At 36.3% G+C, this 14,977-nt stretch overlaps 2 protein-coding genes and 1 non-coding gene across 3 annotated transcripts; all 3 read right to left on the reverse strand.

Annotated features, from left to right (window-relative positions):
- Positions 1 to 4,704: 4,704 nt before the first annotated feature.
- Positions 4,705 to 7,193, reverse strand: RPS20 (ribosomal protein S20). Its single transcript, XM_034429800.2, has 4 exons — positions 7,007 to 7,193; positions 5,472 to 5,571; positions 5,037 to 5,110; positions 4,705 to 4,933 (listed from the first exon to the last, which is right to left on the reverse strand). The coding sequence occupies exons 1-4, from the start codon at positions 7,007 to 7,009 to the stop codon at positions 4,751 to 4,753; spliced, it is 360 nt and encodes a 119-aa protein (XP_034285691.1). The 5' UTR covers positions 7,010 to 7,193; the 3' UTR covers positions 4,705 to 4,750.
- Positions 5,173 to 5,237, reverse strand: LOC117672926 (small nucleolar RNA U54). Its single transcript, XR_004593422.1, has one exon. It is a non-coding gene; the product is annotated as a small nucleolar RNA U54 (small nucleolar RNA).
- Positions 7,194 to 11,204: 4,011 nt separating the features above from the next.
- On the reverse strand, positions 11,205 to 12,630 carry MOS (MOS proto-oncogene, serine/threonine kinase). Its single transcript, XM_034429048.2, has one exon. The coding sequence runs from the start codon at positions 12,602 to 12,604 to the stop codon at positions 11,564 to 11,566; it is 1,041 nt and encodes a 346-aa protein (XP_034284939.1). The 5' UTR covers positions 12,605 to 12,630; the 3' UTR covers positions 11,205 to 11,563.
- Positions 12,631 to 14,977: the final 2,347 nt, after the last annotated feature.

Consider the following 14,977-nt stretch of genomic DNA (forward strand, 5'->3'; position numbering starts at 1 on the left):
AAAAGTGGCTTCATATCAAGCCACTTGCAACAGTCTCAGATCGTAGAAAATATCTATTCACATCTTTCAAATTGGCATTATTGGGTACTAGCCTGTAGATGTCAAACTATCAATGAAGCCAGTTAAAGGTACATTATTATTTGAGAAACAGGATCTAAGACGAGAATAAATTATTGCCCTGTAGTAATTTTCAGAATTTTTTAGACCCATTATGGTAGTCTGGTAGGGCTTTGTGAAAATACAAAACATGTTATTAAATAAACCACTAGTAAACCTTTCTCCACAAGTAAAATTCCAAAGGATAGTCGATAAGAGCTTCTGAACCTAGCTAACCCACATAGTAGTTGTCTTTTTTACACATTGATTCAAATTCTAGAATATGTTAGGAGAACATGGTTCAGAAAATGTACTCCTTAATTATAATTGTTCATTCAGATACATATTTTATGTATTTTCCTCATTTCAGGCTTAACCTTCATATAAGATTGTTTTAGGTCTTTCACAAATATTACACCTTAAATTACTTTGTTTGATAATGGGTTAATATGTTGAGTAAACGCAGCCATTGTAGGTTATTTAACAAACCATGGTTTAAACAAATATCTTAGAGTATATCACCACAGGCAAATTAGCCACAAACTTTTTCAAGAAAAGTATCATTAGAGTCTCTTTAGAGCATAATTAAGCATAATTAAGGTTCTCTTTTTCTCTACACATTTATAGTTATTAGAGATATATTTAAACTTCTGTTTTTTTCCTGAACAATATTTTACCTGTTTTGATTTCTCTGGAAGTTACATAGAAGCACTTCCTTTCTATTTAAAGATTTTTAAAAATGTTTCTCCAAGTTTCCCAGCAAAAGTTATTGTGTACCTCAGGTTTTATATAAGGGCCTCTGACCAATTAGAAGTCAGCAAGTAAATTTATGCTTATATGCCCTCCCCATATCCTACTGATACTTCTGGGAGAGGCAGCTGTGTAATCTCCACACTTGATTGTAAGCTTAATTGAGCAGACTTTTATCTAAACAAGTTGTTATTGGGCTGTTAATATTGTATGTACTGCATATAAGCATTTATACTTAGAAGTTATCAGCAAAGATGTGTAGTTTGTGTGTCCATAGATGTTTACTGGAAGTATTTTTTTTTATTGAAGTAGTAGTTTCAGTGAACCTTCAGAACAGACTAAACTTCGTAAAGAACAAAGGAACCATTAAAGTGGTTCTGGCTAATATGAGCAGGTGCAATATTTAACATTTTTAGAGGAGTGTTTCTCAACCTTAGAAACTTCAAGATGTGTGGAATGGATGGGAAATTCTGGGAGTTGAATTCTATACATCTTAAATTGGTAATATTGAGAAACACTGGTTTAGAGTATGGGAGGGAAGTGGTCTTGCCAATTCCTCAAGTGCCTGCTCCAAGTCATTTACAACAACAGTATTACAAAATACGTATTTATCAGACGACAACGTGGTGCAGCTGCTCCTACAAGAGAAAAGGGGAAGAAAAAAACCTAATAGCTTAGTAATTGTGCTGGGCAGTAGTGGGTTTCAAATTTTTTTACTACCGGTTCTGTGGGCGTGGCTTGGTGGGCATGGCAGGGGAAGGATACTGTAAAATCTCCATTCCTACACCACTCCAGGGGAAGGATACTGCAAAATCCCAATTTCCTCCCAATCAGTTGGGACTTGGGAGGCAGAGAATAAATGTGGGTGGGGCCAATCAGAGGTGGTATTTTCCGGTTCTCCAAACTCCTCTTCCGCTACCGGTTGTCCAGAACTGGTCAGAACCTGCTGAAACCCACCTCTGGTGCTGGGAGATGTAACAATTCATTTACAGAATTTGGCATTCTTATTTGTATTTAATTTTCATGCTGCAAATCTTGCCTATGTGGTCACTCTTTTGGATTATAGTACTCATGATTCATAACACTGGTAAGTAAAGGTATATGAAAGGACTGCAGCTCATTATGTTTTATATTCAGAATGTAACATTTAGTTCAACATTTCCAAATGCATCTGAAGATTACAGTGTGAAACATGAGTGACCTCTGCCAATCAGGGAGTGTGTTTGCACAAAATGGTCTCTGCATTCATTTGTTAGCATTTGAAAAGCACACTTCACTACCACATAGCCAGTTACATTTTAACCTACCATATTTTTCGGTGTATAAGACGCACCGGAGTATAAGATGCACCTTAATTTTGGGGCAGGAAAATAAGGAAAAAAGTATTTTACCTCTGCCTACCAGCATTTAAGGTGGCACCGCCCTCTTCCTCCTGCAAGCTAGAGGTGCAGGGACTACTCGCTTTTCCCCAAAGAGACCCCTAGCATGCTCTGGGGGGAGGGACAGAGCACAGCCTGAGGAACAACCCTTCTTTTTCGGGACAGTGTGGGGGCGGAGGAATCTGCCCAGCAGCTTTGGGGAACAAGGCGGGTGCCACGATTTGCGGCTGGTCACCCCTCTGGCCGCGCTGACTTCACTCCTCAGCAATGTGAGGAGCCGCTGCCGCCGCTACCTAACCCTCTCTGCGCCCAGGAGCCAAACCGAGCTGAATGGGAGCCTCTAAAGGGAAACGTTCCTCCTTTCCAGCCATTGCTGCCTGGATTCCAAAATGCAAACTCAAGAGTCGCGCTTCAGGTGGCGGCCAGTTCCCCTGCAATGTGCAGCGGGGAACTGGGAAGTGCTTTGGATTCGGGGAGGAGATTGTAGTGCTGACGCCTAAAAGTGTTTTTCTGCACATTGCAGAGCCGCGCGCCCCCATCCTCCTTCTCAGCACACTTCTTCCTGGCCAGTTCCGCTGCCTGAAACACGGTACAGTTTTTTTTGTCTCTGCACATACTCCATGTTTGGAATTGGGAAGGGGATCACAGGTTTGCCGCCCGAACCCGCGATTCCCTTCCCTGATTCTACTTGGCAAAAACACTCATTATCATTATGAGAACATGAGGACAAATCCCCTCATATTGCAAGGAAATATGCAAAATTTCCCACTATTAAATTATATGGCTAGAAAAATATTTTGCATATGTATTTACATGCCAGTGTGTTATATTTCTATAAATACCCAAGTGTACTGCATGCAATATAGCTCCTGCTGCAAATGAGCACTGAATGAGATTAACATTTTTTTGTCAGCTGTTAACATCTAGAAAGATTCCTGTGAAAAGTTCAAATACAATGCAGCCAGTTAGTTAGAACTGGTCTGGTTTCTTTTAAAATTACAGTGGCTGCAATAATCCACTAGAGGGCATTAACAAAGGAATAAAAAAATTGAACTAACAAAAATGCCCTAAAAACATTAGGCAAAAATATTTTTCACATATAATGAGTAATAATTAACAAACATTACTGAAGCTACCAATCCTTTAGATTATGACTATTTCAAATGTCCAATAGAATAAGCAAGTAAAATTCAACATCCATCGTTGCTTACTTCAAAGCTCTACCAGTCTTTAATTAAAAAAAAGTTTGTGGTTTATGCATGCAACATCACTAATGTAAATGTTTTTCAAAATACTGTCTACATAATTCTCTTAACAGGGAAGGAGACACACCCATGACAAGTCCATTTCACAATGTTAGTGTTATGGAAACCAATTGTGATGTCTTTTTAAAAATTGTATTCATTTTTGAGAAATGTTTATACCCACCAAAATGTGTATTTTTATCTGTGATGAACCTGCTTATGAAGCGATTTTTTCAGTATTGATTTAAAAGTCTATTATTTGGAGCAAAAGATCCCTTTCTTTTCAAATAAAATCAGCCATTCTTTGCAAGGTATAATAAACAATTGCCTATTATTTAACTCCAATTAATTTGCAGTCTTCAACTTACAATTGAGCCCAAAATTTGTTGCTGAGCAAGAAAGTGGGCTTTGCCCCATTTTATGCCTTTTTTTTGTCCCATTTTAGAGCATTGCAATTGTCATAAATACATGCCAGTTGCTAAATGCCCAAATTTTGATCATGTAATCATGGGTTTGCTGCAACAGTTGTGTGAAAAAGTCACAAGTCACTTTTTCAGTCTGCTGTAACTTCCAGCTACTATTATTAGTTGACTTAAAGTGAAAAAAGTGACTATGACTTTTTCACACAACTGTTGCAACCTCCCCATGATCAAAGAATATACTGTACTCTAGAGACTTCAGAAAAAAAGCTCAGGAAGTTTTTTAAAAAACAATTTCTTTAAACTATCTCAGGATAGTTTTAAAAAAAGGAAAAAATGGGTTTAGATTACAATGCGCAACAGATCTAGTGCCTTTTTTTAAAGTTAAAACTGTCCATCATAGAAATTATTTCAGGACAGAAGAATTAAATACCCAAGAATCAGATTATTTTTTTGATCCCAGTATATATACATATGTGTGTGTGTGTGTGTGTGTGTGTGTGTGTGTGTTGTATTTAGTCCAGTGATGGTTAACCTTTTCGGCACAGAGTGACAAAACTGGAGGGTGCACTGGTGCACTGGAACTCGGAAGAGCAACTGGTGACAATGCACATGCCCAGAGAGGGTTCTGTATGCCACTTCGTGCACGTATGCCATAGGTTCGCCATCACAGATTCAGTCTATTTAATTATACAAACCATTGCAAATTTATAAACCAGAGAATTTTGTATTGATATCTTGATCACCACTTTCCTTTCTTAAAACTTGTAAGCTAGACTTCTCAAATCTTCATGATAAAGTCACTATCACAACTAGTAATGATAAAAACTTAACAGCTTTTATTGATACATGTAACAATCATTTAAGCATCAGCAATAGTAACTTCAACTTCAACTCCAGGTTCAATGCTGATAGAAGTTATCTGTTTGACAATCTCTGAAGGACTGTGTAAATCAATGAGGCGCTTATGTATACGCATTTGGAAACGATCCCAAGTTTTGGAACCTTCACCACATGGTGTTTTTCTTGTAGTGATTCGCAGAGTCTAAAATGTAAGCAAAAAGACGTATTCAATAACCAAACTATTTCTAATACAATTTAATAATTTGATATATAGGAAAAAAATAAACCTTCCACAAATTAAGTACCTTAGTAGGCATGCGAACAGGCCCTTTCACTTTTAGATTTTTTTCTTTAGCACCTCTGATGAGATCTGCACAAACTGTAAAAAAGCAAGAATTTTAACTAAATGTTACATACAGATCACTTTAGCATTGCTTTGGATGTTGGCTCAGAATAGCGTATAAATTTATCATAGTAATTCAATTAAGCCTTTGTCCTCATTGCCAACTATATAGTAACACTAATATAACCAATGTAGAACATTTTATTTCTCTATCAATAAAAATACAAAGCCCAAACACATCATGCTACTTTATATATGATTCAATAATACAAAATATATGAGCCAATAAAAATTATTCTGAGACCTCTATGTCTATGTAAGAACACACAAGCTTGGGACAAAACCATGTAAACTACTACCACCCATTTAAAAATGTTTGTTCTATTTTGTGACATACCCTTTTCAAGAGACTTCACATTGCGACTTGTCAAAGTAATTCTGATTCGATGAATTGCTACTTCTTGCTCCACAGGTGCCTTCCCAGTATCTTTAAATGCCTATAACAAACCACCAAAGTGAAAATTAGCAACTCAGCTATTAGCAACAGCAAACTATTTCTGGAACGCTTCCCGCCCCCCAAAAAAAGAAATTGTGGACGAAACTGTTCAATTCTTGGCTTACTTACACATTAGGAACTGTAGAGTAATAGGCAGACCTTACTATCAAAGAAAGCTAGAAAAACCTTTCAAAAAGAGGTTTATCAGCCTTTTGTGATTTGTTGAGAAGGGTAATACGCTGCTTCACACAACAAGAGAAATGACATCTTAGTATATAAATATTTGCCTGTGCTCTTTTGATGAGCATCTGCAATAAAACTTTTTCCTAGACTGTTTAGCAGTCTGTGCATTCCTTGAAGAACAGGTTGCCCTTATCCATTGAAGGATGCTCAGTTTGCTTATACTAAGAGGAAGTCATAACTGAGGAACTGTTTTAATCAGGCACAATCAAAATTATGCAATTTTGAACTAATTAAGCAATGTGAACTACATTGACTGTAATATACAAATCTGTCATAATGCACTGAATTATTTTTTGAACAATAATTTTAGCCAGAATTGTGAAATCCATCTATTATCTTATAACAAGGTTCTATGTTGTCAAATACAAACATTGAAGTTTTACCTTTAAACTTTTAAATTAAGGAACAATAATTTGACAGGATTGTAATGACGTGATACTTCTGAGAAATCGGAACACATCCTGAAACCTTGAAATAACACCCAATGAAAAATAGGTTGAGATCTATGTCTCCTTCGTACTGTCCTTTCTCTTCTTAGTGGTCGTGAAGCCCTACTATGAAGTATTTAGGTAGCCCGTTCCCACGCGTTTTACTGGACCAGAGGTCTTCAAATTTGGAGGCTTTAAGACTTGTGGACTTCAACTCCCAGAATTCTCCAGCCAGCATAGCTTGTGGACTTCAACTCCACAGCATACCTTGTGGACCAACTCCCAGAATTCTCCAGCCAGCATAGCTTGTGGACTTCAACTCCACAGCATAGCTTGTGGACCAACTCCCAGAATTCTCCAGCCAGCATAGCTGGCTGGAGAATTCTGGCAGTTGAAGTCCACAAGTCTTAAACCTGCCAAGTTTGAAGACTTCTGTACTGGACCATCTGCAGAGACCTTTCCGACCTGCGCGGGACTTCAAAACCCAGTGGCGAAAAAGTCGCCTCGGATCACAAAAGACAAGCATAGGAATAGCTAATAACAAGACTTCGCCCTTTTTCCTATCCAACGAACAGGCTTGCCTTGCTCCAGTTTCTGAGTCAGGAAGCGCCTTTGGGCTGCCAGAGAAAGGCACGAGCCGCCAGCGAGCACGGCGCAGGCGCAGGCAGGCGGCCTAAGAGTTCTCGTGCCGCTCGAGTTCGTACATCCTCTCCGGTCTACCCCAGCCCAGCCCTCGGCGCAGGGCTCTCCCCTTCCTCCTCTCACCATAGTTGCCGCGAAACCTTCCTGACCGACTTAATCCCGGCCGAAGTGAGCACCAGAGGCCCAGGGAACAGCGGTGAGTCAGGAAACAAAGAAGGAACCGCAGCACAGACAACCGCCCAAAGGAAGCACGCTCTCAAGGGGCATCTTTATATAGTCTGAGGGAGAACCATTCCCCGCCTCTTTGCCCTTTGTACCGGAACTGATATCGTTAGGCCCAGAAACGTAGTGGGTAGTGGAAGATCTGTAGGCGTAGCCTCAGAGAGAGCGGCCGCTCCTAATGGTGCCGGAAAACAGCGAAGGCTGTTTTTTTTGGGAGGGAGGGGTCTCTTTCGCCTTGGCGGGAGAGAAGCGTTGTCTGGAGATGGTGGCGTTCTCTCCTGTCACTTTTTAAAATTATTTTGGAGGAGAGTAAAACTGCGTCAAAATAGGCTATATTAGCCGTTAGGAAATCTCTCCGCAGCCACTAATTCGAGTAATTGTGTCAAGTACCTCAGTGGTTTCTCAATCTCAATCAAGTTTAAAGATGTGTGTACTTCAACCCCCAAGACTTCAATCCTGGAAGTTGGAGTCCATTCATCTTAAACTTGATTGATGTTAAGAAACACCGATTAGACCTTAATGTCCACCAAGGAAGCTACAGAACAGAATAGAGAATTGAATTGAATTGAATTCTTTATTGGCCAAGTGTGATTGGGCACACAAGGAATTTGTCTTTGGTGCATATGCTCTCTGTACATAAAAAGACAAGATACACTCGTTAAGAATCATAAGATACAACACTTAATGATAGTCATAGGGTACAAATAAGCAATCAAATCATATTAGGAAACAAATCGTAAGGATACGAGCAACAAAGTTACAGTCATGCAGTCATAAGTGGGAGGAGATGGGTGATGGGAACGATGAGAAGATTAATAGTAGTGCAGACTTAGTAAATAGTTTGACAGTGTTGAGGGAATTATTTGTTTAGCAGAGTGATGGCATTCGGGAAAAACTGTCCTTGTGTGCAGTGCTCTATAGCGTCTAGGACCCGGATTGTGGGGGCAATAAGCTGACTATAAAAAAGAACACCACTTGGGGGGCCGAAAACCCGACTAAGCAGGTACATACAAAAGTATGAAGGCTATTGCTTAACACATTGTAAGCCGCCCTGAGTCTCCGGAGAAGGGCGGCATATAAATCGAACCAATAAATAAATAAATAAATAAATAAATAAATGGCTCCGTAACAAAAACGAAATCTTATGATTCTTTAGAATATTACAATTTCTCCTTAAATGTATAGATAGCTTCAACTTTGTCAAAGGTTTAGAGGACAAATAAAGTAGGCTTTTCAATTTCAGTTGATGGGAAACCTTTTGTTTTCATAATATCATAGGTAATATTGAAGCAAAATTGATAACCAACTGTTCAGTATTGTAAATTTAAATTTGTTCCAATAGATGGCTAATGACAACAAAAATGAGGTATACAATCCCTGAACAAAATCACTATTTTTGCAAGAGATATTGTCATATAATTTGGTGGCCTAGAGATGAAGATGCTTGCCTCCTACTTGCAAGGTTGAGAGTAGGTACCAGCAGATATTTCTTTCCTAGGGTGCAAGAAAAAAAAATCTGCGAATTCCATGTTAACCATAATACCATGTGAACTATAAGAAATTCAGTATACATGTGACTTCACACACAGAGTGTGAGAAAGTACAATAGTGCTATCTCAGTGCAGAAGTGAGATGACAGGACATGGAGAAACAGAGTAGAATTCTTGTTCAAGGAATAGTATACACAAAAGGTCTACAACCCAGAATAGAAACAGATTGCTTTTGCAAAACAACTTTTTTTAAAAAAAGTTTGGTGTTTCAACAACCTTAGCCAATTAGCAAGAAATTAATATTATTTACCTAAATGAAAACAGGTTGGAAAATATCCTAGGAATATAGGAGAACATGATGTTATCTAGACTGTACCATGATATTTTCCAAAAGGTGGCAATGACAAATCAGTTTCACAGTGTTGCCAAGAAAATTTTATGGATGTGTCTGTGAAGTCATCAAAAGTTGAGCTAGGTTAAAGACTTACCTTATAATACAGTAGATGCTTAGCAGCTAAATTTACTGAAGTAACATGAAATACAGCTGAGTGTCTTTTTAAAAAAAGTTTCTAAGCTGAGATTGAAGAATTCTACTGTAGATTTTAAATAAGAACACAGATGCAGTGGAAATAAGAGAAAATTGGTGGAATGATGAGAAATATTGAATTGTGGATAAACTAATGAAATGGGGGTTAATTGCTATGTATGTCAACGAGCAGAGTATGGTATAAAAATATTCATATAGTGTTCTATTAGAGAACATAGAAAATCAGCTTCTGGGTAACATCTAGTCATTCCATTTAGGTGTGGGAATAATTATAAAGAGAATGTAAGGAAGACTAACTTGATGGATATATGCAGAATACATTGCCTAAGTCAAATTAATGTGTAAGCTGCTCAGGCAGCTGCTCTCTCATTGAAGAATGAGGATGAAGAGGAACAGCACAATCAGATTTGCAAGATTTTTTTTAATAGTCAGTTTCTAACCTTCCTATGGAATTTCCTGGCCTGACCTGGGGCTGATATGACAACAATCAGATACAGGAATATTTTTCTTTATGTGCTATTTATGTATATGTTTACATATGTAAGTACATGTTAGCTAAGGGATAATCACTTTATAAGCTGGAAAAAATCGGGTAAGGTGGAAGTCTTATTTCATTATTCAAAAACCTTTATTTTCATGTATTTATAGAACATGTTGTATAGCAAGTTATCCAATATTTTATTTTTCTAAAATTTATCATAGGACAATTTTAGATATGGAAGGGGAATGGCATTTTTTTCAGTAGATACTGAGTTGGAAAATTGTCAGCAAAAATTCAAGTGTGTTAGCTGTTCTCTGATTTTTTTAGCCACTATTTAGTGATTAAACTGTAGCTGCTATTTAAAATATCTGAAATACAGATTTCAGAAAGCCATACTATTGTAAAGACTGTTCTTAATATAACAATTGGAATTGTAACTATTCAATTCTATCAGTTTTGTAAAAATACAATCTATAACATTAGATGTTGACGTACTATAAAAATGGACATTTCTGCCTAAGCAGAAAACGCTGGAGACATCATTTTCTTGGAGGACCACTCTGAACTGTGATCGTACTTGTTATTCATAGGGAGAAAGGATTAAAGAAAAACTCATATAATTGATCATATAATTGATCAAAAATTCAATAGTCATAAATTCATATTTAAATGATTCTTCATTGTTATTCTGTTCTTAGTTGGCCAAATTATTTATATTGCTAAATAAGTTATTAAGTATAATCAGTAAAAGTTAGGCTAAATAGATTAAGGGCATTTTTGGTTTATCTTATTTCTTGATGCTTTGTAATTCTAATTTAAAATCAAATTATTGTTCAAAATTTTAAAAACATCAAATTATAATGCACATTATATTAAAAAGAAGAGGAGTAGGAGCAGATATTTTCTTCAACATTTGGCTTAGAGCTTTGTATAGATATGCATCACAAACCAAACTCCAGTTTTATTTTTAACATTTTTACAAAATAATACAGACTATCAGTCTAAATTTATTTATTTTATTAAAAGTAATTTCCATAATTTCAGTGAAATTTAAACTACAAGTATACATAGTATTAGATTAGCATTTGTTCTCTGAAATAAGTCACAATAAGTATGCTGCCTTTGAAGTATCTTTAGAATTGCAGATTTTCTTTTCAAATGAACAAAACCTTTTGTAACTTTTTGGAACAGTTGACAAATATTTTTTAGAAAGTTTACAATTTATTTAGGCAGAAAGTATAGGAAGTAACTTCTTTTAAAAGATCAGTAAAATAATATACACTTGATTAATTAATGAGACCAATAACTTAACTATAAGAACAAATTCTTGCATTTATTATATGGAAGAGGGCATCGAAGGAAGAGAAATAATATATGTGAACTAAGAATTTCTACAACAGCTTCCTTCCCAATTTCCATGGTAGAACTGAATGAACACCATACTGCAGAAATTGTCTCAGAAAATATATACAAAAACTGCAGTTAAATATCTTTCTTATTTATGGTTTTCAATTCATACACAAATGAACACTACCATATTTAAAGTTACATATATATTCTTTACATATTTTGAATGGCAGTAATTCAAAAAGAGTCAACATTTTATTGATAAGCCATATAATGTTTAATGGGGCAGGGAGAATAGCACATCATAATTTGTCCGAGGTTCACAGCACAAATTTTTGGATTCTTTGTTTTATTGCGGTGTTAAGAGGTAAATGCATCTTTCGAAAATAAATAATTAAGAAACTGAATACTGTAAATCCTAACAAGCAGAAAAAAACTTGTCACTTTTTTTTTATAAAGACCCTCATGTCTTAGAGCATATTTATTTAAATATATATATATATTTCTGGAAAGCATCAAAGTTAAGATCAATAACACACTTTAGCTAGGACAAAGATAATAATACAGATAGCAAATGATAAGACAAAATCTGTTTATACTGCTACAGGCAAGCAATGAAGATCGTGAAGGAGACATTCTGCACTAGGACGCTTGGCTACATCAGCTCCCCAACAGCTTTCAATTATTGTCTCAAGTTGTTGGCCAGTGGCTGAACCTTTAAACACAGCTGCATTTAGAGAGGGGCGCAGGTTACATGCTACCACAGAGTAAAGTATATACTGGCGCTCACCCAGATAAGGCTCTTGCTGTGTTACCATTTGCCAGAGAATAATAGCAAAAGAATAGATATCTGCCTTGGGTGTGATTTTCTCACCTTTAAGAAGTTCAGGAGCACGATGTGTGTATGTTCCCCCTTGATGACAAAGATGTAGTCCTGAAGATTTGCTATTTTCTAGCTTTTGGGAGCATCCAAAGTCTCCAATCTTACAAACATTATGTTCTGTTATGAATATGTTAGCAGGTTTTAAATCCAGATGCACGATTAACTGAGAATGGAGAAATATTAATCCTGCCACAATATCACAGGAGTAAATGACAGCCTGAGCTGTACTCAAAAACCCATGGTCACATTTAAGGCCATCATTATTTCCTGTTAAATAACCAGTCCCATAGATAACATGATGTAGAGTGCAATTACCTGCATATTCCATAATTATGGTACCCAAACTATCCTGACTAGTAGGGGTACATGTGCTAGCAGCTACTATGTGTACCACATTGTTATGGTCAAGACGTGCTACATTTAGTTCTGCCCAGAAGCTTTGCCGTGATGCCAAATGGTTTTTACTACATCTCTTCACTTGTTTTACAGCCACTGTAGCTCCATGGTAAGTTGCCTTATAAACAGAACCAAACCCGCCAGAGCCGAGGAGATGCAGGAGACATAACTGATCCCAGTCGATTGAACACCAAGCCAAGTGGGGGGGTAGCCGACGAATCCTAGACACGCTTCCCATCCCAAAGAACTTTTCTCCTTTAGCAGGACAGACCAAAGGGCTACTGCAGGGACGTGCATTCACAGATGGAGAGAATTCCAAATGGAGAAGACGATTAAGAGAAAGAGGAGATGGCATGATTATCTAAGGAAAAGATTAGGCAAAACTAGATTAACAAAGAGGGAAAATGTTTCCAGAATAGAAAGCAAATTCAGTACTCTTCTATTCTTTTGTACTATATACTTTTATAGCACAATATAGTATACCAAGTTATATACTTTTCATAAAAGCGATTATCAGATAATAAACACCAATCAGTTTCAGATAATAGGTGAAAATAAAGGTTTCCCTGTCTAGTCAAGTCATACTCTAGGGTGGACTCTGGTCATTTTTGTTTCTTCTGGTCATTTTTATTTCTTCAAGGGAGTCAGCATTGTCCAAAGAGATTTTCCATGGACTTGTGACCAGCCAAAAGTATAAGGAATGCTGTTACCTTCCCACCAAAGTGGTACCTATTAATCTACTTGCATTTGCATGCTTTTCAACTGCTAGGTGGACAGGAGCTGAAGCAGGAATGAGAGCTTACCCCATTACACAGTTTCCTTATTTTAAATTGTATAACAGGTAAACATCTGAAGGTATTTCATCATGACTTCAAGAAGTCAACTTTTTGTATTCTTGAACAGCAGTTAAAAGCAAAAAGTCTTCTGGAAGTGATAATTTTATGGAGCTACATAACTAAATAACGAAGTATTAGCTGCAATTTTACAAAACAAATTGTTTTATGTACTACAATTCTGGATATTTTAGGTATGTTTTTTAAACAAGTACTATGGGTAAAATTAATGAAATGAATTTTTCATCCATCTGACTTGTTACAATTACTTCATTAACAACTCCCACTCCCTTTTATAAACCAAAGTGGTAACCGCTGGCACTAATAACAGTTTTCCTTCAGAGGTAAATTGCTTCAGCGGGAATCTTGCTGAGATCAGAATAGCAGAGATCAAAGGGTTACTTCTTTCCTTGATTGGCCTTTCAGTAGCTGCTGAATTGTAAATTACTGTACTGAGCCTCAGAGGGGCAATTTTAAGAATCAATAGTAGTCACTAACTGATATAATACATGTTTTACAAGTAAAATTGTAAAGACCAGGTAAGAACACAAAAATGAGCATAGATAAATATATGCTGTTAGTAGGAGTCATTAAAAAAGAGAAGCTCAAATGCGTAACTGGTCATAAAAACTCCCATAACTTGATAAATAGTATATTTATAAAATGCTTAAAACAATATAGAACATAGGCAGTACCAAATTATTAAACCTATAAAATTTGAAATACTAGAATATTTAAGTTTAAGACCTATTTATTGTAAGCTACTTTATCAAATTCTTTATTCAGATACAAATAAATGCTACATAGGTGAGTTCTGTGATATAACAAAATAATCCAATTTTTAAAAAATCTTAGCCAAGTTTGGTGCTCCTTAAGGGATCTTCATATTCAGCATGCTGTAGAAAGAATTTTGCTACTTGCCTTGTAGTGTTTGGATCCTTATCTCCAAGTAGATACTTATATACTGTAAGTTCAAAGTTCAATAAGTATGCTATCTATTCAGCAACAATAATTTCTGATGATCTATCTTTTCATGGGCACCATCTTTTGTTATAAAGGATCTTCTTATGTCAATCCTCAAGGATTGTTGATGGGTGGCTACCAAAACCAGCAAGAGTGAAAACTCTGTGAAACTATGGGAGAATAAATTGTTTGAGATACTGACCTACTAATGCAGTAAACTAAATAGCTATTACTTCAAAGAAATTGTGTTTTTGTCTTCTTAACCTGGGCTGGACAGAATCAAATACAGATAACTGACTTCCTAACCCTAATTATATTCCATAAGGGGATTGGCAATGAAATGTTTAATGGTAGCTTGAATACGTTATGTTTAACAGCATATCAGATTTGATGCTTTGTTCCAACAAGTCTGTAACCAATCTCCTTTCCTTAAAAGACCTAATTAGTTAATATACAATTATGCTAATCCTTTTTTCTTTCCTTTGTACAATAGTTATATTTTATAGTAATAATAAAATAATTATACTTTCCCAGTTGTTGGTTATAGGCTAGTTTACTATTGCTTCCAGTAGAGAATCTGTGGTTTTCATGTTATTTTGCATTCATTGAAATACAACCAATGTTCTGTGTCTTGCAAAAACAAAGATAAAAAAATGCTATTAGTTTCTTAGTGCAATCCCTAACTGTTATGTGATAGCATTTGTGATGCTATGTAACTTTTTCAATGTATAATTACAAATAAAAATAGATGGAATAAAGGTTCTACAAAAATAAAACATGTTTAATTCTCAGTCTCATGAGAACTTCAATATCTTTTAAAAACAAATGCACATTTCTCTTTGAAGAATTCCCCCCCCCCCCAAGAATGTTTTAATAGGGCATAATGGATATGTGCTGAACAAAACACGTTACTACCTGTTTCTATTTCTCCA

The sequence above is a fragment of the Pantherophis guttatus genome, chromosome 3 (genome assembly GCF_059756535.1).
Source record: "Pantherophis guttatus breed Tessera chromosome 3, ASM5975653v1, whole genome shotgun sequence".
NCBI lineage: Eukaryota > Metazoa > Chordata > Lepidosauria > Squamata > Colubridae > Pantherophis > Pantherophis guttatus.